A 23,410-nucleotide genomic window follows, 5' to 3' on the forward strand; every position below is an offset into this window, starting at 1 on the left:
ACCCCATGGACAGAGGAGCCTGGTGGGCTGCAGTCCACGGGGTCACAAAGAGTCGGAGGCGACTAACGAGGCTTAGCACACAGGCACCCATGGGACCGATAACTAGATGGAAACCTAAGCGATTGCTGTTGGTCTTGTGTCCTCTAGTAATAAAGTTCGTCTAATCAGTCGCATTTCTCACACCTGGCAGGAAGAACAATCCTTGGGATCCCTAATGAAGACGCCATGGACAGAGTGCGCCCAAAGAACGACTCTGAGATGGTGGGGATTGTGTTCAACGACACTTTCTCATACCGGCTGAAGTTCAGCTGGGGACACAGGGTCCCGGTTGTAAGAGAGCACTTCGAGTACTCGGGTAAGCCACTGAGAACTGACTGCAGTCTTTGCTGCTTCGTCCCATCCCCTATGGGCAATGCCTGACGGAATCGTTAATAAAGTCAAGGAGCAGTGTGCTGTTCATTTCCGACCTTCAGGATGTCTTCCTTACAGGAGGAGTCTCACTCTTTTGCCAGCTATTTAATGCTGTGCTCCTCTGTTGCGATTTTGCTTTAAAAATGCTCTGGATTTTGTCGCCATGGACTTTGAGCGGACACTCAGATAGTTCGCTTTAGAACCGGAGTTACTGTTTTCATTCGGTTCATTGATTTCCATTGCGTAATGATGTGCCTGTCTTTCTTCTTTGAAGACCACTGTTGGGCTCTCCGTGATGAAGCTTTCTGTCTTTTGTCAATATACTGGCAAAACGGGTTTGTGGCTTTTCAGACTGCGATCAATGCTGCAATTATAGAAGTAAGTAAGTGCCCCGCCTCCAAGGCCTGTTTGAAGTCTGTACTTCTGCCCCGCGTTTCTTGCCTGCCTCCTCCTCCTCCATCCTGCCCTCTCAGGAGAGGCTGCTGCGTTGCCTTCTCCGAGCAGAGAAGCTGTCGGGGCGCACAGCCTCCCGCTTCCCAGCACAGCGATGCGGAACCGCCCTCTCCCGCCGCCCGGTCCTTCGGCCCCGCCTCAGCGCCAGGGCTGGAGGCGCCATCCTTGCGCACAGTATCCGGAGCGTGGCGCGATGGGCGTTCCGTCCACGACCCAGCTTCCCCTTTTCAACAGCATTCTTCTCTTCAGTACTTAACAACGATCAGTTTCTTTCCTTCTTATCAAGACCTCGCATTCACGGTTCCTCCTCAAACAAACACCCTCTTTCCCCTGAACATCTTTACTTCTTGAAACCATTGGCTTCCTTTGAGCTCAACTCAGTGCAATAAAATTTCTACTCCCACCATGCCACCAAAATGATTTTTCTGAGGTCAGTAACAAGGCTCACGTCGTTAACACGTGACGCTTTCCTTCTGTGTCTTCCTTGGCCTTTTAGCTAAATACCACAGCACTCACCCGGCTCTCCACTTTTCCAGCAGTTCTCCGTCTTCTGGCAGTCTTATCCGTGGTCACACTCCCACCTCTTTCAATCTGTGGTTCTACAAGGTCCCATTCAAGGCAATTTTCTCCATACTTTCTCCACACGGTGCCATCCTTTACCATAAATTCATTTACAGCTTACATGCTGATAACTGTAAGAACCCTGCTTTAATTGTTGACCAGTGAACTCGTCCTTTAAAGGACCAGAGAGCAAGTATTCTGCGGTCTGGGGGCCAAACAGTTTCTGTTGCAAATACTCAGCTTTCCATTTTTCATGTGGCAGCACCCATAAACCAGTGTGCTGCCTGCATCGCAGTGAAACCGTTCACAAACACAGGTGACGGGCAAGGCCTGCTCCACTGTAGTCCTGAGGAGCTGACTACTTGATGCCCCATAAGCAATTCAGATTGGTATGTTCCAACCTGCATGTGGGTGTTTTTCTCTAAACGTGACCCAGTCTTTAAAACAGTTTCTCCATCTCATGCATGCGTGCTCAGTCGAGTCCAGCTCTTTGAGACCCGTGGACCGTAGCCCACCAGGCTCCTCTGTCCGTGGGGATTCTCCAGGCCCGAGTGGGTGCCATCTCCCTGACCCAGGGATTGTATTGGCAGGTGGGTTCTTTGCCCGCTGAGTCACCTGGGAAGCCCTTTCTCTACCTCCAGTGAACGCCAAAGCCCGTCACTTAACTGGGGGTTATCAGAGGTCACTTCCGGGGCGTCACCGTTCCAGCTTCTCTCTCGTCCAGCCCTGTCGACCGTAAGCTCAGCTCTACTTACCTCTCTTCAGTTCTGCCACCAGCGTTTATTCAGGTCATGTTCATCTCTTGCCTGAACTGTGAGAGTCATTTATGTATCCAGCCTCATCTTCCTCCCTCCACCTCTATCTCCCCATATTTTAAGCTGCTAGAAATATATAAACTCTTCTATATGAAAATGAAAAAAACAATGAATGCTGTTTTCTAGTCTATTTCTTCTATGGTTAACCTGATTTATGTGTTTGTTAACATCCCAATTCAGGTCACAGCGAATCATTCTGTCATGGAAGAGTTGACATCAGTTGTTGGAATAAATATGAGGACGCCCCCTTTCATTTCCAAGGGAGAGATTATAAACGAGTGGTTCATTTTCATCTGCATTGTTTACTTCTCCCCTTTTGTGTATGTTGCCTCGTTAAACATCACAAAGGAACGGAAAAGATTTAAGAAGCTGATGACAGGGATGGGTCTGCAGCAGTCAGCATTTTGGTGAGTCGCCTGTGTATCCCACGTTAATACCTGGGGGAACTCGTTGGAAAGGACCCTGATGCTGGGGAAAGGTTGAAGGCAAAAGGAGAAGAGGGTGGCAGCAGATGAGATGGTTGGATAGAAGCGCTGACTCAAAGGACATGAGGCTGAGCAAAGTCGGGGAGATGCTGGAGGACAGAGGAGCCCAGCGTGCTGCAGGCCATGGGGCTGCAACAAGTCAGACACGACTTGGCAGCTGAGCGACAGTGGCAATGTTAATTTTAACATTCATTCCGTGTTTGTTAAGATAATTTTAATCATTGCTAGGCAAAAGTCTTCATGGGCATTATTTCACTGAATCCTCAAAACAACCATATGAGATAGTTAACACAATTAATCGCATTTCACAGACGAAGTGAGAAAAGAGGCTTGCCCCTGATCACACCGCTAGAGTGCACGGAGCCTCACGCTCATAATAAACGTGACTCCAGCCTGTTCATTCCCGGAGCGTGCGCTGTGACCGCCTCTCGCGTGTCTGTGGACGTGCGACATTCTGAACTAGCTCTCTGCTTCTGCCGCAGGCTCTCCTGGGCGCTGATGTATGCTGGCTTCGTCTCTGTCGTATCTGTTTTCATGACTCTGGTCATAAAATTATTCCAGATGATTGTCCTTACCGGCTTCATGGTGGTAGTCACGCTTTTCACCCTGTATGGCCTGTCTTTGGTGAGTTGGCAAAACATGCATTTCTCATCCTATTTCAAGTCTCGGATATATAAGCCAGTATCCGTATTTCTTCAGGGTGTTGGTAGCCTAGAGCTTCTCATTTTGTACCTGGTTTCTGTATGCTTTTGAGAAAGTTTTTGTTCACGTGATGAACGAGTGAATATTGCAATTCATGATACTCAGAGGAAAAAAATATACCCCCTGGAACTTTTCTTTCTTCCTTCAGATAGCACTGGCTTTCCTCCTCTGCGTGCTGATAAAGAGACCCATCCTGACGGGCGTGGTTGCCTCTCTCTTCACTGTGTTTTGGGGCTGTCTGGGCTTCACTGCATTGTACAGACAACTCCCGTCGTCACTGGGATGGGCTTTATGTCTGTTTAGCCCTTTTGCCTTCACTGCTGGGGTGGCTCAGGTAAGAACACAACCATCTAGTGAGTTTCAGCATTATTGAGACAGTTTGGTACTTCCTCAAGCTTAATGATCAATCACCCTGCATTTTAAGAAATTAGGCTATTGAAAAGTTAAATAAAAAATCTTATCGGGACTTCCCTGGCGACCCAGTGGTTAAGACTTCACCTTCCAATGCAGGGGGTCCAGCTTCCATCCCTGGTCGGGGAGCTAGGATCCCACAGGCCTCTCGGCCAAAAAAAGAAAGCATAAAACCGAAGGAATATTGTAACAAGTTCAATAAAGAATTTGAAAATGGTCCACATCCAGAAAAATCTTTAAAAAGATCTTATCAGAGTTATCAAACAGATCATTTGTAAACTCTTGGGAAATTTAAATGAGAAAAATAATTGTTCACGATCTGAGCGGGGCGCAGGGCCAGGCGCCCGGAATGAGGCTCGGTTCCGGCACTTCCCGTGGAGTCACCTCGGGCGGGTCACAGGGCTTCTGTAGTCTCTCCTTGCTTGTCTGCAAAGTCAGGGTGTTGGAATCGAGCTCACGGGTAATCGTGCTGTTATTTATGTATGAGGCTAGAATCACGCGATGTGAAGCTTAGCTGTGATCTTCATCTGTTTTATCTTTATTAGCCTTAAAATCAAGCTCTTCAAGTCTTCAGTGCTGACCTAATGTTTTAACACATTTGCAACATATGAACACTTGGGATTTTCATACTTCCTTCAAATGGCCTCTCACTTCCCTGCCATCTCTGGGCTTCTCTTCCCAGAAAAAATTACTTTTGGTCGCCTTCCCACTTCTCTAAATCGCCTTCCTGAAGAGTTCTGGTGAATGAATAAATGAAGTTTCTGTTCTTCAATTGTCTTAGAGCATTTCCCACTCGGTGACAATAATTATATTTGTCAAAAGCAACACTGCTACTCACAGCTTCACCATGCATTTTTTAAGGAAAAGGAATATTAAAATTAAAATTGTATTTGCCTATGCAGCGTCATTAGAAGAAGTTCAGTTTTATCGGTTTATCTAACTTTGACTGTATTTTTTTCCTTTGTGGTCTCAGATTTCGCATCAAGAGTACCACGTGAGTGCTGTTGTTTTCCCTGATCCCTCTGGGGAGTCAAACACAATGATACTGGTTTTCTTCCTTCTGGCGTTTGACACTCTGCTGTATTTGACATTAACATTATATTTTGAGCACATTTTGCCTGGTAAGTAATAGTGTGATGTGATTAAAGTTGAATTTAAAGTAATTCTGTGTCTTGAAAGGTGGTGTCCAGTTCTTTGTTGACTTGTCATTTTAAAAGCCTTTCTGATTGCAGAGGAAAGGAAAAACATTCAAAACAGTAGAATTTCCTCATTTTCCTCTCACTGTTTAATGATCTGAATGGAACTATTTTGTTGAGACATTTTAATGAAAAACCACTTGCGTTTCTGTTGGTTTATATCTTTTATAAAAGTAAGAAGTAAAGAGTCTGTATATGTGTGTGTGTGTATTAACGGGAGAGGAAAGGAGATACCTAAATCAACCATTAGAGAACACTGCTTCTTAGCCCTTGAGTTCACAGCCATAAGATAAGATAGCTCATTACATCACTCCTGCCAGTATTTGGCTCTAGGAAACTTGTTCTTCTGCATCTCAAAATATTAACATTTACATTGCAAAGTTAATGGATAACTTCTCCTTTTTGTGAAAAAAATCAGTCTAACGGCAATACCTTTATATAATGTTCTACAAATAAAATAACAAAATAAACCCTACAACCAACTTTTAAATAATTATTATAAAACTCAAGTGTAGTCTACACACATAATCCCAGGAACTAATATGCCTGTGTTCCCTTTGTGTGCGAGCTCAGTCATGTCTGACAGTTTTGTGACCGGCTGGACTGTAGCCCTCCAAGCTCCTCTGTGCATGGGATTCTCCAGGCAAGAGTACTGGAGTGGGTTACCATTTCCTCCTCTGGGGGATCTTCTGATACAGGGATGGAACCCAGGTCTCCTGCATTGCAGGCTGATTCTTTACTGTCAGCTACTGGGGAAACCCCCTGGTGGCCCGGACAATTTAACTATATGATAATTTTTTTCTCCAGGACTTCCACCTAGAATTTAATTCCGATTCTGATGGGTGGCGTTTCTGTTCTTTCTTATGAAGCCCTCCGCGCGTTCATAATTAGTATGCTTTTCTTGTCCGAGTGAACTGCACACACGTGCGGATGCGTGTATTTCCCGTTTTTGTTTCCCCGCGTTTGCGCAGCGCAGCCCCCCTTCCTGGCAGCTCAGCTCTAGCCGTTCTCGGCTCAGGCCCAGCCTTGAGCCTCTCCTCTTGGTACGTTCAGTTTCTGAAGCCTCCTCACTCCTCCTTTTTGCCTCTCTCTTCAAAGCCCCGTTTTGCAGCTCTGGGTTTCTCTTACGTTTCCCTCCACGTCCCCAGCGTCTTCCTTTCCTGCGCGCAGCTCCATGTGCGTGTCCGCCGCGTCAGCCCCTCTCCTGGCGCTGCCCCTGTGTCTGCTCGCAGTGCTGGCCCGTTTCACAGCGTGATACGCAGAAGCTCCGCTGCCTTCGTTCTCGTATGGTCTCTGGACTTCCCGGAGGCTCGGATGGTAAAGCGCCTGTCTACAATGTGGGAGACCCGGGTTCGATCCCCGGGTCAGGAAGATCCCCTGGAGAAGGGACTGGCAATCCACTCCAGTACTCTTGCCTGGAGGATCCCATGGACAGAGGAGCCTGGTAGTCTACAGTCCATGGGGTCGCAAAGAGTCGGACACAACTGAGCGACTTCACTTTCTTTCACTTTTCATGGTCTCTGGAAAAGCCTATTGCATTTCTTCTTGGTGTCACCAGGAAATTCATGTTCCGTGGGTATATCATTAAAGTTCCATCTCATTTTATTTTTTCTGATGCTTTAGATCCAGAGCTGCCCTTTCTTTTAACTGTTGCCCTGTATTCCCGTTTCTTATCATTAGAATATAAGTTCATTTGAATGTCAGATATTGTTAATTGATTCTACCGTTCATATACAGGGGTATATGGAGGCTTGAACTTTGCTGGTGGCTCAGTGGTAAAGAATCTGCCCGCCCACACAGGAGATGCAGGTTCAATCCCTGGGTCAGGATGATCCCCTGGAGCAGGAAACGGCATCCCACTCCGGTGTTCTTACCCAGGAAATCCCATGGAGAGAGGAGCCTGGTGGGCTACGGTCCATTGGGGTCATAAAGACTTAGACACGACTCAGTGACTCAACAACAAAAAGCAAAATGGAGATATATGGATGGCAAGCTGGAGGGAGGCAGTCAAGAAGTACAAAACTCCAGTTATAAATAGGTAGCTTCCATGCATAACCTGGTGGCTGCAGGTAGCACGCTGTGTGCTATACGGAGAAGCTGTGAAGCGAATAAATCCTGAGTTCTCGTCACAAGGAGATTTTTTTTTCCTTCTTTCATCCTGTCTCTGTGAGATGAAGGATGTTAGCTGAGCCTGCTGTGGTCATCGTTTCACACTATTTGTGAATCAAACCATTGTACTGTACTCCCTAAACGTATATAATTATGTGTGTCAATTATTTCTCAGTAAAACTGGGAAAAACGAATGCAAGTCATTAATGTGCAGGGAAAATTGCTGTCAAGCTGCACTGTGACAGGTGTGGTTCTTCACTGATGCTGTTTGCTTGACCCAACATGGAATCATGTCTTTATGGCTCAGATGAAAACGGCCAGCGGCGTTCACCACTGTTTTTCCTGAAGTCTTCCTTTTGGTCCCAACGCCAAAGCACTCACCGGGAAGTCTTCGGGAATGAAATGAATTCTGAGCTCTCCTGCGGTGATTCTTTCGAGCCAGTGCCTCCAGAGTTCCACGGAAAAGAAGCCATAAGGTGACTTAACAGTTTATGTGACCATGTACACGGTTAGGTAAAAGCGTGAAAAATTAACTTGCCACAAGGACAACCACGGGTCCAATGTTATGGATGATGTGGGTTTAAAATTTATTTCTTTTTAATGGAAGGATAACTGCTTTACAGTGCTGTGTTGGTCTCTGCCATACATCAGTGTGAGCCAGCCACAGGCACCCATGTCCCCCATCCTGAACCTCCCTCCCCATCCCACCCCATCCCACCCCATCCCACCCCTCTAGGGTGTCACAGAGCGGCAGGTTGAGCTCCAAGTCATGCAGCAAACCCCCGCCGGCTGTCCATTCTGCATAGGATCCTGTAAGTGGTCAGAGCCACTCTCTGCATTTGCCCCACCCCTTCCTTCCCCGAGTGAGGCCCCGAGTCTGTTCTCCGTGTCTGCATCTCTGTTGCTGTCCTGCAGACAGGCTCATCAGTGCCATCCTTCCAGATCCCATATAGATGCGTTAACACGTGGCATTTGCCTTCCTCTTTCTGACTGACTTCGCTTTGTATAACAGGCTCTAGATTCATCCACCTCCTTAGAGCTGCCTCAAATGCATTCCTCACCCTGAGTAATATTCCATTGTATGTATGTACCACAGCTGCTTTATCCATTCGGGATGACGTGTTTTCATTCTTTTTAATTGTTTTAAACTAGCGTGTAATTACTTTACCGCACTGTGGTGGGTTTTGCCGCACATCAACGTGGATCAGCATTAGTTGATGATGTGTTTCTGAAAGTTCCTTTCCTGCAGATATTTTTGCTTTCATCCTGAAAGACTTCTTCATAATTAGTAGCTTCGTGACTTTCTGGGAAATGCTGAGCTCTCCAAGCCTCATTTCTTCCCAAGAAATGTGTGATGTAGTTCCACAGTACAGTGGCGTCTTCTTGAGTCAGTGAGATAATTAAGCAATATGTCTGCTACATAAAAGGAAGTGTGTACATGTCAATTTATTATCCATGGGGGTTTGATATCCATGTACAGATAGATAATAGAAGGCTGAGCTCATAAATCTGAAGCTTTGAAGACAGGTCTAAAGACACAGACTTGAGAATGAGAATTTTGGGTAAGGAGGAAGCAGAAAGATGGGGAGACCGTATGGCAAAGATCTGAGAATAAGAAACAAAGCTGGTCAGTATAGAGTCCAGTCTAAGGAGTCCATAAGGTATGCCCAGAGGGAATATTGAGAACGAGGTGGAAACCAGAAGCGAGCAGAGCTGAAGACCAGAAGACAGGGTGTGCAACTGTCAAATCAGTGATGAGCTTATGAAACAAGGCTGAAAAGTGACCCCTGGATGTGCTATGTAGGACGTCATGGGTAGCTTCATTGAGAACAGCTTCAGAAGCGTGGTGGAGCCCCAGGCTCTGCGATTAGGCCGGGAATGAAGGTGGGGAAAAGAAATGCGGCGAAGAGCAGCAGCTGCTGTTATTCTGATGGATTTGCCCGAGGAAGAGAACTATTGAGTAATCAAGAGACAGGAAGCTGCTCTCCACTGCCCCCCTCCCTGGCTTCTGCCTGACTTTCTTCCAACAGCAGCTTCCCTTCGTTTGCTGATGCAGCTGGAAGGCATCAAATGCCGGCTTGGTGAGAATCTGAGCATCCGTGGAAATCTCCTTTGGGCCTGGCAAGGGGCTTTTGCCCTCCTCTTCCCATTAAGATGGATCCTCTTACCAGTTTGTGGGAAGCGGGTGCCACCTCCATCCCCTCGCCCAGACAGTGTTTCCACCGTGCTCCTGAGAACTCCGACAATGAATCCCTCCTTTGGTGAAGGTTAAGGTCAATCGTGAGGGGTAGTGATCAAGAGAGAGGTAGCTTCATCTGTGTCGTTACAAACTGCAATCACCTCATAGCTGCTTAATCTTCTTTCAGAATCAGAAATCTTAAAAAAGAATATAAAGGAAAGCCTGGAACAGTAGAGGCATTGCAAGGTAAAGAGAACAACGTCATTGTCGAGATGTTTCTGATTTAAGATGTTTTTCATTTCTTGAAAATAGTCATAATGGAAAATTAGAGAATGAATATACATAAAACTAAGCATTTTTAAAAATTTCTGCTATGAGGCATAATCACTAACGCATATTTTCCTATGTATGGATGAGACAGTTTAAGAAATGGGATTGTACTGATTATGCTGGTGTATAATCTTTGACACTAGCTTGGAGCATCACCAGATTTGCTGGTATTAATATTTTCATAGGGCTTTTCATCATCTGTTTTGGGCTGTGCTTTGCTTTATTTTTGATTCTCTCACAATTTAACCCCACAATTTACGTTTTCAGGGAGTCTCTTAAAAATTCTGGGATGCTCATAGAACTCTCTGCTGCTTCCCAGTGGAATTAGATAATCTTTCAAATGTTAAAAGACTGTCAAATCGTAAGCATGCTCGTATGAAGATGCCTGTGACACGTGCTGGGTCCCAGCAGCCCTCTCTGAGACCACGCCCCCACTTCTGTGATACGGATCAGAAGCTGACTGGTTCCAGGGAAGCTTGAGCACCCTGTCCTTACCGACCCCTTTCCCTGCTAAGATAGAGTAGACAGCATACACTGCTCCGTAGCCCCTGTATCTGGCTCTGGGACCCTCAGTGAGACTGCTTCTTAATAGAAATGCAGACTTGCCTTTGTCCGGGAAGTATTAACACATACTCTTCTTCCTCTGGTTTTATCTTCGTATCTCTGGCTTTGTTCTCTAATATTAACTGTATATATCCTTTGGCATTCAAAGTACTTGTGGTAGGGAGGAAAGTGGGAATTTATATTCCCAGTCTTGATCTAATTTCTTCAGAGGAAGTGAGGCTTTGTCTTCATAAATAGACACAAGTAGATATATAATTGTAAAAAGTCACATTAAAATACGATGAAATGAAATGAAGTGCGGAGGTACACTTTACTATTTCAGTGGTTTTTTTTTTTTTAAGGCCCGCTTCATTGCAGTATAATCCAAAGTCTAACTTTCAGATTTTATCCGGAGACAGGCATATGTCTTGACGTCTATGAAGGCCAGCTCACAGCGATTCTTGGACACAGCGGAGCTGGCAAGTCCTCGTTGCTGAGCATCCTTGGCGGCTGGTCTACTTGTACCGAAGGTGAGAAGAGAATTTCACAAACCAAGGTGGCTGGTAAAGAGCTTCCTCAGTCTGATTATGTGAAAGAAAAACATTTCTCTGAAAGAGGCTTTTTGCAAAGTTGAGCCATTTAAAATGGAAATATTTAGTTCATGTTCACATAAAGTAGAATGCTTGTGTCTCTTTTTCACTATTATTTGTCATTCCGTGTATATTTTGCGCTGCTTTGGACAGTGGTATTTATGTCAAGAATAATCTGCATCTTTTCAATGTATTAATTACAGAGCTACAAAATGGGAGTTTCTTCAATGAATATCCTATATTATCTCTCTGCATAGAGTAAATAGCCTGGTGTTGAAGACTTACATTTTTTTATCTATAGGATCTGCCACTATTTACAACACCCAACTCTCTGAAATAATGGACATGGAAGAAATCAGAAATTACACTGGATTTTGTCCACAATTTAATATCTACTTCGATTTTCTTACCGTGAGAGAGAACCTCAGGCTGTTTGCTGAAATAAAAGGGATTCCAGCAAAAGAAGTGGAGCAAGAGGTAGATGCACAGATTAGAACTGATGACCCTGGAAATAATTTACTTAGTTTGCTTCTGGTCATATTTTACTCTTTCACTATTACTTTACTCTTTCATAAATAAAATTTAATTAATGGAGTTCTGGAATAAATTCCTTGTAACTATTAGCAAATTAAGACTGCTTCAGGTGAAATATTTTCTATTGATGTGGTGCTTTTGATAGGTGAAAGGCATAGTGATGGAGTTAGACATGCACAGTATTCAAGATGTCATTGCTAAAGAATTAAGTGGTGGACAGAAGAGAAAACTCACGTTTGGGATTGCCGTCTTAGGAGATCCTCAGGTAAGAGATAAAAATATCTTTGAGATGAATTTGGATTGAAGGATGTAAAACGATTGTTAAAGTCCAGACTGCATTTCAGCTGCCAAAAGTGAGAGAAAGTTTATAATAAAGGGCCATGCAAGCCTGTTAGGCACCTGATGAAGGACTCTGCGTGCAGACGCCGCGCTGGGTTCCGTGTTCTTCTCTGAAGAGCCTCTCTCTAAACGGAAGGCGCTTTCGCGTGCTCTCCACTGCAGGTTTTGCTCCTGGACGAGCCAACTGCTGGGCTGGACCCTTTCTCAAGGCACCTCGTGTGGAACTTCCTGAAGGAGCGGAAAACCAACCACACGATCCTTTTCACTACCCAGTTCATGGACGAGGCTGACATCCTGGCTGGTGAGTCTTGGTTTCTTTATACTGACTTGGTATCAAGGGCTTAATATGAGAGAGAGTCTCTCTAACTTCTGTTGGAAAGAAGAGAGTCTCATTTGCCATGGGTCTGAGAGAGGGCCTCCGAAAGTGGCACTTTGTCTCCAGGCGTTCTGACCCCCGTGAGTTCTCAGACTCACACTTTATGTATCTTCCTGTTTGTGACTTTCTGTTTATATTAATCACAAGTGCGTGTTTTTAAAAATCTGAAATGCCAGTGTTACTTTTTATGTGTGTGCCTGCTTGCTAGGTAGGCTCAGCAGTGTCCGACTCTTTGTGACCCCATGGACTGTAGCCCGCCAGGCTCCTCTGTCCATGGGATTCTCCAGGCAAGAACACTGGAGTGGGCTGCCATGCCCTCCTCCAGGGGATTTCTCTGACCCAGGGATCAAATGCATGTCTCCTACGCTGGCAGGCAGGTTCTTTACCACTAGCGCCACCTGGGAAGCTCTATTGTGTGTGTGTGTGTGTGTGCGCGTGTGTGTGTGTGTGTGTGCGCGCATGTGTGTGTGTGTGTGTGTGTGTGTGAAGCTCTAGTGTGTGTGTGTGTGTGAAGCTCTATTGTGTGTGTGTGTGTGTGTGTGTGACACTATTGTGTGTGTGTGTGTGAAGCTCTAGTGTGTGTGTGTGTGTATATGTATGTGTGTGTGTGTGAAGCTCTATTGTGTGTGTGTGTGTGTGCACAGAAATATGTGGCTTCCCACTGAAGTGACTTAGCACATGCACATACAAAAATATCTATTTTTTGTTGAGTAGAAAGAAATGTTCAGCTGGAAAAACTCTTTTTTAAATTTGCAGTCCTTCGGTGCCTCTCTAGGGAGATCCTTTACTGAGTGAGGTGTCGGATGTGAAGACTGGAGAATTAGAGACACAGCAAACACTCTGCCTCGGAAATCTCGGCAGGTGGGGAGGGTGGTTTCAGTGAGGCCAGGGATCATGCAGAGAAAGAGTCTGGGGGAAATGAGGTCAGAAAGGTCTCAGGGAAGGGAAGAGAAGTTTTTGCTGTCGATGTGCCGTGTGAGAGTGTCCGCAGTTTCCCGCACGAAATTGAGGTTGGACGCACGTCACCTCTTGCGTCAGCTGTCTCCTGCCTCAGAAACGCTGTCAGACGCCGTCTCGAAGCTCAGAGCCCTAAATCAACAGGCACTCGCTTAGTCCGTGCGTTGCAGAGTTGGCAGTTCAGCTGGGGCTTGAGTTTTTTTTTTTTTTTGGCTTTTGTTGTTGTGGTTGCTGTCATGCCCGACTGTTTGTGACCCCATGGACTGCAGCACGCCCCGGCTTCCATCCTCCACTATCTCCTGGAGTTTGCTCATATTCATGTCCATTGAGTCGGTGATGCCATCCAACCATCTCGTCCTCTGTCGTCCCCTTCTGCTTCTGCCCTCAATCTTTCCCAGCATCAGAGTCTTTTCCAGTGGGTCGGCTCTTTGCATCAGGTGGCCAAAGCTTTGGCGCTCCATCTTCAGCCTCAGCCCTTTCAGTGAATGTTTAGGGTGGGTCTCCTTTGCGAGGGTGCCCTGGGTGACCCCGGGCCCTGTAGGCGAATCACAGCTTCTAGGAGGCGTGCTCCTGGTTCTCGTGGCGTTGATTGAGCCTTGAATTGCAAGACCCAGTGCCTCAGCCCAGCTCAAGCCTCTGTGTGCCAGCTCACCACTGCCAGTCACAAGGTGGAGACTGGTGTCAAGTAGCGGCATCCAGGAGCTCGGTGGTACCAAGGTTGCACTCATCCTGAAAAATCCAGCCAGCTTTGGTCTCCAGAGAGAATGTTCTATACAAGGAGTTTACAAAATTTACTCTTTCTCTCTTTCTACTCAGATAGGAAAGTGTTTCTGTCTAATGGGAAGCTCAGATGCGCAGGGTCGTCTTTGTTCCTGAAGCGGAAATGGGGTATTGGATATCATTTAAGGTAACGTATTCTGGGTGTCGTCGTTGTTGATAAGACTGTATCCACATGAGGGGTGATCATATTGTAATTCCTTAGAACTGTAAGAAAAGTCACCTTCATTTGGGGAGGGGATTGATTTACAATAGACACTACAAAATATCTTGTTAACATTTTCTTATTGGTTACACCTTGGTTTTAAACATGCAAATTTCTAAAAATGTCTGTATCTTTCGATACCACATTTTTGGCAATTTTTATATAGGAAAAATCTGCAGCTGTGTCCCCCTAAAAGCAGTCGATCATTTTTAATAAAACGGTTTGTTCTAAAAGTCTAAAATTGTACTCCAAATCCACTTCATAGAATGTCAGAACCGGTTACTGATGTTAGCAGGATATGCCTATAATGTATACAGTTTTGTGTTTAACCAAAAACTGTCTTTTTGTGAGCAGTCATATTGGAGGAGACCTTGAAGGACTCATGCCTCTTTTGAAACTTTAGTTTACACAGGGATGAAAGGTGCAGTACGGAGAGAATCACCTCCCTCATCACACAGCACATCTCAGACGCCAAGTTGACGGCGGAAAGTGAAGAAAGGCTTGTGTATACTTTGCCCTTGGAGAGAACAGACAGGTTTCCAGGTAACAGGCTCTGTGACCACATAGAATACAGCCGCGGCCCACGACGACGCTGACTGCCTCTTCTGCGCTTCTCCAAGTCGTGCTCTGAAGCTTCTACATGAAAGAGTGCTTAAGTACTCTCCCTCCCATTTCTAATGTAACGAAGCGTGTTACTTGGACATGTTTTGATGAGAGAGCAACTAAGTTTCTCTTAATGTACTCCACTGAGAAACTCGGGTTTGCGCGCTTCATCAGCATTAAACGAAGCTTCGACATATATCTTTTCTGAAACGGCAGAAACCTTTCATTTCTGTTTGAGATTCAGGCTCAGTAAACCTTATTTTTAGAACATTTACAAGCAGGTCTATAGTTTCTTGGTAAATTATAATTTTAATTATGAATGTAAGATACTGATTATAAAAAAAAATTGGAAAGTACAAAGAGGAAAATTCAGTTTATTCCGTGCCTCCTGAATTTTTATTTTGACGTTTTTTGAGTTTTTAAATAGACATACAGATACAAACACACACATGGCCATAGAGATGGAGATTTTAAAGTTTATGAAGCTATAATAGAGATGTAAAATAACAAAAATGATTTCAAGGACGAGGGAACCCCTAATGGGAATGTTTTCTTGAGTTGCTGGCATCTCTAATGTGAAAACATTTTCAGATTTATCTATCCTGAGTAATTGTTAGAAATCAGTATTTTAGTGTGCTCTTTTACCAATAATAATTGCATTGTTCTGTTACTTTGCTTTTTAGATCTTTGCAGAGACCTTGAAAACTCTTCTGACCAGGGCATAATGAATTTTGGTGTTTCCATGACAACTCTAACCGAAGTATTCTTGAACCTAAAAGGCAGATCGGCAATTGATGAGCCAGGTATAAAAATGTGTGTCTAGCAGGAAATTAAGGAAAAAGAAAATGACCATGTGTTAATTCATATTTATAGATTTTTCTGTCGAATTCTAACTAGAAGGTGAATTAGGCATAAAGGGGGCCATCCACCTTTTAAGGTATCGTACATGTTTTACAGTAACGGCGTCAGGCTTGGAGCCAGACCCGTCTCCTTGTGACACTGTGTGCCTCCCCCGTCGGATCTAACCTCTTCCCTCTGCAGTGCCCACCGCCTTCCGTCAGGAGCTCTCTGCTAACGTCCTAAATCCAGGTTTTGTCTCTTTCTTGGCATTCCCTGCAGGAATGTTCTCTTGTTTAGCTAACCAACTCATTCTAATTAACATATTCATGGAAGATAATTAAATAAGATGTTATCTTCCCTTACTTTATAGTAATAATAATAATTTGAAGCATTTAAAAGCCTCCTTTGTGCCAGCCATGGTGCTCAACTGTTGGATTCTGTTGGTATTCTTTTTTTAAACCTGATTTTATTTTTATTCTTTAAGAGTATGTATTTATCTGTGGCTACACTGGGTCTTTGGTGCTGTGTGTGGGCTTTCTCTAGTTGCGGCGAGAGGGGCCTGCTCTCCAGCTATGGGGCACGGGCTTCTCCTTGTGGTGGCTTCTCTTGTTGCAAAGCGTGGGCTCTGGGGCGCACAGGCTTAGTTGCCCCAAAGCTTGTAGGATCTTCTCGGATTGGGGATTGAACCCGTGTCCTCTGCATTCCAAGGCCGATTCTTAATCATTGGACCACCTGGGAAACCCAGGATTCTGTTGTTCTTAATCCCCATAAATGATTTTATTTCTATTATGACGTAGGTGAGAAAGTGAGATTTACACATTTGAGCGATTAGCCGCAATCATACAGCTCATGTGTGGCGTGGGTGGGACTCAAACAGGGGGTCTTCATGGACTTTCTCTTAACCCCACGGTGTCTTGAAAAAGTCACTGAATGTCACCTGTTGGTGATAAACTGATCCTCTGGAGGAGACAAAGGCAGGAGGAGAATTTTTAGGAAATTCGGCTGCAGAAATTTATCATGGTGTTCTTGCGTAAGACTCGCTCTGCAAAAATCCCTCAGTGAAGAGCTTTCGCTGCAGATACAGATGAAGCCATGCTTCTCTGGACACCTAAACCATGCCCGCAGACTGAGTCACTCCCGCACCAAAACCGCACCCAGGACGTTGTTTGAAGGGAAGACTTGAATGTAGACGTTACGGCTGTCAGCAGCCGATGTGTTACAAGCGTTGTTTCAAAGAGTCTAGCGTCACTTCTCAAAGTTTCTAAAGAGAAAATGTAAGTAAAGTAACCTCTTATAACAGTTTATCACATGCTTCCAGATCCCCGTGTCGGGGGCCCGGCGGGAATCGTCGTGACCCCCGACCCTGGAGCGCAGTCTGACGTCCCTCAGGCTCTTCGTTCCCTTCCTGGAGTGGAAACGGCCGCCAGCTCCGCAGCTCTGTGGAGGCGCCAGGTCTGTGCGGTGGCGAGACTCCGCTTCTTAAAGTTGCGGAATGAGAGGAAGATCTTCCTGTCCTTGTGAGTATCACACTTTTTGTTTCGTTATTTTTACAGCAGTTATTCACTCACGCTCGTCTGCGTGCGGTCCCAGCTGCAGGGCGCGGCCGCTCCCTGTGGCCTGCTGGCCTCTCTCCTGCTGTAGTGCTCGGGTTTAGTTGCTCCAAGGCACGTGGGATCTTAGTTCCCCGACCTGGGATTGAACCCGCGCCCTCTGCATTGGAAGGTTGGTTCTTAATCACTGCACCACCAGGGAAGTCCTTATGAGATTCTTCAAGATTCTTCTTTCGTCCATATGTGCATAAAAGGTCCCCATGTCCAGAAAATAAGGCTACTGATTTCTTTGTTCATGTAATCGGTTTCTCTTGAGTGCCTGCAGTAGTGTCCTGCAGTAGTAAACACCACTGAAAAGGCCTTGAGACAGATGATTTTGTCAGGGAGAAAAGCGCCAATCAAGTAACTACCCAGGGACCGTGCTGCTTGCCCAGTGCACCGCAGAGCTTTACTGCAGCCTGTGAACTGTTCTAAAGTTGTTCTACATGCTTTGACTGAGTAAGATCTGTGCCCTTCTGGTAGTGCTTACCTTCTGACTGGGGGAAAAGGTAAAAAATGATAAATATAGAAACTAAATACATTATATAATAGTTTATACAAAGTAGAGTAGACCAAGAAGCTGGGGAGGGAGTTAGGCTTCATTCTCAGCAGGTGGGTCATTCGTTGGAATGGTCACCTTTGAGCCAAGAGTCAAGAATGGGAAGGCATTAGCAGACAAGTGGTGGAGGCTGACGGCTCAGAACCAAAAGCATCTGTTTTATTTGGCAGAAGGGAAGTCCTTCAGGTTTTACGAAGAGAAAGCCTGGAAGCAGATAATGCTTGTGAGGTGCTTGACCACAGAGGGAATTTCTACTGTTCTTTCTATGACCAGTAGCTGAAGGGAGACTGCAGTCAGGAGGAAATTTCATTATTTCTTTATGAAGAGAGAGAGACCATGGTGATGGGTGATGATGGGAATGAGCCAGATGCAGGGGCGTCACGGAGGATGGAGGAAAGATGAACTCAGTGCGGGAGGTCCCGGGAGCGGGGTGGAGCAGGTCCAGAGGAGCGCTGAGGCCCGGCCCGTGATGTGAGCCGAGACGTCGCCCGTGGTACCAGAGGGCTGGAACGGGACCTCGGGCCCGTCGTCGGGTCTGTCTTCTTTGTCGTTGGTGAGACCGGAGGGGAATCTTCTCCGATGGACTTCGTTGTTCTTTCTCTCGGAGCTGCGAGGCTGATAGAGTTGAGGTCTGATAGGAAGGGGATTGTTGAAGAGTGGATGCCCGTACTTGCTAGCGAAACAAGAAGACGGCTTGGAGTGTTTCCCTCGCGGCTGGGGGAGTGAGTTCTAGGATCTGAAGCTGGTGTATTCAGTGTTGCATCTAGGTTCATCAAGGTTAAGATATATGTCAAGTAACAGCGGACAGAAGGTCAGGTTTCACGTGAAATCCTGCTCGTGGCTCACTTAAAGCCGCAGTGTGAAACGCGGCTCCTTGCCCTTCGGAACCCGCGAGACGGGCCCTCTGAGTCCATCACGCTTTTCTAAATCGGATAAATCGTTATTATGTGGAATTGGTTCATAGTGCTTTTCAGGTCTACTGTTACTATATCCTACTTTTCCATCTATTCCATTCATTTTTGAGAGTTTTAGTACTGAAACCCCAGCTAAAAATCTTAGTTTATCTAGCTAAAAAATAACTGCAGTGTATAATGAACTATAGATGACTTTGTATTTTCCAAGTCTCCTGTAAATGTGTTGTCATACTTTTATAATTTAAAAAATAAAAGTGAAAGAAGAAAAGGATGAAGCAACAAGAGTCAAGAGGTGTTTTAAAAGCACCCCCCAGGTAGGCTGTCTGAGGTCCCGTAGCCTCTTCCACGCGTCCTAGTCAGCCAGCACGCCTGCGGAGGAACCCTCGGGACCTCACCTCCTCCGCTGGCCCTCCAACCCCCTCGGACACCTGGCAACGCGATAGGAATCATGCAAAAGTGTGGGCCCACTTTCAGATTAATCCCACTCTGGGTTTCATTTTGTGCAACTAAGTGCCATATCTGAGTGTTGGATTTCCGCAGGTTGGCCTTTAAAGAGTATGACTGTGACTTCATCAGAGGGAACATGCTTTAGACCCACGGTTTTGTTTTCTTTGGCTTAGGTTAGTGGTGTTCGGAATTGCTTTAATCCCCACGGTCTGCGAGAGGATCGTGTTTTCAGTGCTTTTCCGTGATCATTGCTGGGAGTTTTCACCCGGAATGTACTTCCTTTCTCTGGAACAGCTGCCTCAAGCTCCTCTGACCGATCTGTTGATCATCAACAACACAGGTGAGAAGCAGGCCTTCAGTGTGTCTCGGTGTTTGTTTGGCTGTGCCGTGCAGCTTGCGGGCTCTTGGTTCCTCGACTAGGGATTGAACCCACGCCTTCAGCAGTGAGAGCGTGGAGTCCAAGCCACTGGCCCACCAAGGAGGTCCGTAGCCTTCACTTGTCGCTATCAAAGAACTTTGAGGAGCGCGAGGTTGAGAGGCAGACAAACCTGTCTTGACAACAGCGTGAGGGGCGAGAGCAGTGCTTGTCTAGCCTGCCTCATCTCGAGGTGGAGGAAGCTGAAGGACTTGTTTTCGAATCAAGAGGAATAACGGAAGAATGGAGACTAGCAGGCTCGCTTGATTCCGGGCCGGTCTCGTGACTCGGTCACTGGGGCTGTAGGCGTCGTTCCGGGGTCCCCTGGCCAGAGCAAGCACGTCTGGGTCCTGAAGGGGGATTCTGTGTGTATTCTTTGTAACTACAGACCCTGCGGAGTTCTGGAAAGTCTGTCCAATTCACTAATAAAAAGTTTTATTTCCGTGAGAATCACAGATTTCTCAGGAAGTAACTAAGAATTGCAAGAGAGAGGGTCGAGAGCGTAGGCTGGAGTCTGAGGTCCCGGCGGCAGAGTGCGCTGGCCCACGCTGGGAGCGTGAGCGGGGGCCTCGACCAGGTCCGGTGCCCCGTCCCTCCGCAGAAGAGGAACCTGCTGCCTCAGCGCGTGGCCGCTGACCTTCCTGCTCGTGTGCTGCCTTCCTCAGGATCCAGCATTGAAGACGTCGTGCAGTCCCTGAAGCGTCAGGGTCTCATTTTGGAAGTAGATGATGCTAGAAACCGAAATGGCTCAGACGACCCTTCCTACAATGGAGCCATCATCGTGTCTGGTGGCCGCAAGGTGCGTTTGCTTCCATGTGCTTTTTTAAAAAGATTGTCAAACCAAATTTTATTTTTAAATAGATTTTATTTTAAGTGGGAAGGAAGGAAGATCTACTTCTGTTTACCGCTGAGTACATTTGCCTAAGAGACATACACATTCAACAATTCAAATTATAATTCCAAGGGAAACAATCTATCTGAATATTTTTTTTTGCTTCCGTGTACTTTTTATCCTGCGTGGCTTTTTGCCACATCCAGGTACTTGTGAATCAGAAAAGCAGCTCAGTTACTCTAGAATCAATATGACTTGAACACTGCTTTGCCGCTTTTAGGAGAAGGTATGAAATTTTAATCCTCTACAGGGCACGTTTTCCACCTTCTTTAATTCTTAAAAGGATCGTTTTAAATCAGTAATAATTATTATTAATAAAATTGTTTAAGATGATTTCACTCACTATAAAAGCAAAGTGTCTTTTGGGACACCATGGATGAACCTGGAGGACATTATGGTAAGTGAAATAAACCAAACAGAAAAAGACAAATACTGCATGGTACCGCTTAGAAGTGGAATCTTAAAAAAGAAAAAAGACCGTCAAGCTCATAGAACAGAGATTAGAAGTTGGTGGCTAGGGGCAGGTGGGAGAATAGGAGGGTGTTGGTAAAAGGGTCCAGACTTTTAGCTATAGGATAAATAAGATCCGATGCTTTAATGTGAGTTTGTGACTGTAGTTGGTAACAGTGTATGGTGTAATTAAAATTTGCTAAAGGAAGAATTTAAATGTTTTATACACATATGAAGAATTTAAATGTTTATACACATATGAAATACACACACACACACACATATACATGTGCAGTATGGATGTGTTAGTTAACTTGATGGGAGGAATCCTTTCACAGTTATATCGATATCAGGTCACCATGATGTACACTTTATTTATTTATTAGCAGAACTGTGTGGCTTAAGGGATCTTAGCTCCCCGACCAGGGATTGAACCTGGGCCAGAGCCGGGAGAGCACCAGGTTCTAACCACTAGACCACCAGGGAACTCCCACTGCGACGCACACTTCAAGTGTCTTAAATAACTCCAGTTTTATTTGCCAATTACACCTCAATAAGGCTTCCTTGATAGCTCAGCTGGTAAAGAATCTGCCTGCATGCGGGAGGCCTGGGCTCGATTCGTGAGTTGGGAAGATCCCCTGGAGGAGGGAATGGCTACCCTCACCGGTATTGTGTCCTGGAGAATTCCATGGACTCTATAGTCCATGGGGTCACAAAGAGTCGGACACAACTGAGCGACTTTCTCTATACCTCAGTAAAGCAGAAAAAAGAGCAATACTGTTTAATAGATTAATTCAAACATTACTGAAGTATGTAACAGAAGGTAAAATTCTCTTCATAATTCCGTTCGTTTTTCCATATTATATTTATGGTAATGCATTTAGTAATTATCTTCTACACTCTTTTTCTTTATAAAAACACAGCTCACCATATCTAGAATGATCTCACGTTAAGAAACATATTTTCTAAATCAAAATCATAGTAGACAAGTCCTACGGCTTTCCTCGGCACCTAGAATCTGGATCTTTGCCATCTTTCCATGTTCGTGAATGTCCATTTATTTCATGTATAGAATAAGTCACTTGAATTACAAAAATAAGGCATTGTTGTACCAATTCCAGTAGGGAGAAGTATCAAGGAAAAGCTAATTGTCTCCTTCTTATCCTAACTCCAACCCGATAGTTTACAGACTCTGCAATAAGGAGATTTACTCCAAGAATTTAGAGCATATATTTGCGTGCCTTTTTTTTTTTTTAAAGGATTACAGATTTTCAGTTGCATGCAATACCAAGAGGATGAACTGTTTTCCTGTTCTCATTGGGATTGTTAGCAATGCCCTGCTTGGAATCTTTAATGTCACGGAGCTTATTAAGACGGAGAGAAGCACGTTTCCGCCCGTAAGTAGAGGAGTAACTCCTGTGAGAGGCAGGTCAGCCGGGAGGAAGGGGCAGGGGTGCCAGAGCCTGTGCCTGAGCGTGCAGCCTGCTCCCTGCGAGCCCTGCTGCTTCCTGGGCCTCCTCTAAGAGCGGGATGTCCTCACGCCTCCTGTACGTGAAGCTGTGAGGGTTACGTGAATATATTAGGTGCCTGCAACACGGCCTGGCATCTACCGTCTTCATTCATTCTGCGAGTATTTCTTGAGTATCTGCCACGACCTGGTGCTTCTAGATGCGGGAGAGACAACATACATTGCACAGGGGAAAAAAAAAAATTGCACCTTAGGGAGTTACGTTCTGTAAGGGGAGAGTAAGCATTCCATACATGCTTGCCATTGTTCTGGAAGATAAAGAGGTTTTCAGCTCACTTAACGTTTAGCTTCATTACCATTTTTAAAATTTTAATGGGAAAACGTAAATGTATAATAGAATTCTAGGGAGTCGAGTGTTCCCTACTGTTTTCACCCCTTTGTGTGGCTCTGGTTTTCCATTCTTTTACTGCACTTAATACACTGTCAACTCGTGTTTTACCACTGGCCCCACTCTTGCCATCTAAAATTGTGTCTGGTTAAAAATTACAGCCAGCTCCCTAAGACACAGAACCTGAAAGAGCCAGGATCCTGAAGGACATGGAAACATTTGAAATGACAGAGAACTGTCAAAGAATCATATTAGTAATTTGGGCTTTCTTTGGTTCATAGTCTGAAATAGCTTTTTGCACTTCTTAGGTACCCAATACATATATTCTGAAATTAATGCATGAACAGATTTTCTTGGAAAACCTACAACACCCAGAGAAGCCTCCAACCCCAATTCTTAATCTTCTGTCAGATTTCCCTGGAGGAATTTACTGAGCATTTCATAGCTGCTGATTAAAGCAAGTGTGGAATGTATGGTCCAACCCTGAAATTATGATTCTTTGTACAAGTACAGTGTTCTCTCTGTCACTTTGTATATTACAGTGTCCTTTGGGGTCTTGGTTGTTTTATCTTCTATATCTTGTGGAGTGCAGGTAACTTTTGATCACACATGATTTTAATAACCACTTCTGAGCCTTCAAGTGTTTCCTAACAGAAGTATTTGATTGTGGAGGGCATGGCGTTAGTGGTAAAGAACCTTCCTGCCGGTGCAGGAGATGTAAGAGACACAGGTTCGATTCCTGCCTCGGGCGCATCCCCTGGAGGAGGAAACAGCAACCCACGCCAGTATTCCTGCCTGGAGAATCCCATGGACAGAGGAGCCTGGCGGGCTACAGCCCGTGGGCTCGTACAAGAGTCAGACACAACTGAAAC

At 45.3% G+C, this 23,410-nt stretch overlaps 1 protein-coding gene across 13 annotated transcripts in view; it reads left to right on the forward strand.

Moving 5' to 3' along the window:
* The window catches only part of ABCA10 (ATP binding cassette subfamily A member 10), a 51,055-nt gene that overhangs the window by 7,188 nt on the left and 20,457 nt on the right, over positions 1-23,410 (forward strand). For 7 of the 13 annotated variants that reach the window (XM_060395062.1, XM_027974001.3, XM_060395063.1 and 4 more), the window contains exons 4-22: positions 191-355; positions 686-789; positions 2,421-2,647; positions 3,208-3,349; positions 3,576-3,761; positions 4,812-4,959; positions 7,451-7,619; positions 9,510-9,568; positions 10,615-10,725; positions 11,087-11,262; positions 11,465-11,584; positions 11,821-11,959; positions 13,808-13,898; positions 14,377-14,516; positions 15,260-15,379; positions 16,735-16,933; positions 19,099-19,265; positions 20,006-20,139; positions 21,942-22,079. In XM_060395062.1, coding sequence (XP_060251045.1) covers positions 191-355; positions 686-789; positions 2,421-2,647; positions 3,208-3,349; positions 3,576-3,761; positions 4,812-4,959; positions 7,451-7,619; positions 9,510-9,568; positions 10,615-10,725; positions 11,087-11,262; positions 11,465-11,584; positions 11,821-11,959; positions 13,808-13,898; positions 14,377-14,516; positions 15,260-15,379; positions 16,735-16,933; positions 19,099-19,265; positions 20,006-20,139; positions 21,942-22,079 — 2,735 coding nt within the window. Of the gene's footprint in view, positions 1-190; positions 356-685; positions 790-2,420; positions 2,648-3,207; positions 3,350-3,575; positions 3,762-4,811; positions 4,960-7,450; positions 7,620-9,509; positions 9,569-10,557; positions 10,726-11,086; positions 11,263-11,464; positions 11,585-11,820; positions 11,960-13,807; positions 13,899-14,376; positions 14,517-15,259; positions 15,380-16,734; positions 16,934-19,098; positions 19,266-20,005; positions 20,140-21,941; positions 22,080-23,410 lie in introns of all 13 variants that reach the window. The other 6 variants (XM_060395060.1, XM_042256476.2, XM_060395061.1 and 3 more) reach the window with 1 other exon arrangement.

This window comes from Ovis aries, chromosome 11 (assembly GCF_016772045.2).
Source record: "Ovis aries strain OAR_USU_Benz2616 breed Rambouillet chromosome 11, ARS-UI_Ramb_v3.0, whole genome shotgun sequence".
NCBI classification, from domain to species: Eukaryota; Metazoa; Chordata; class Mammalia; order Artiodactyla; family Bovidae; genus Ovis; species Ovis aries.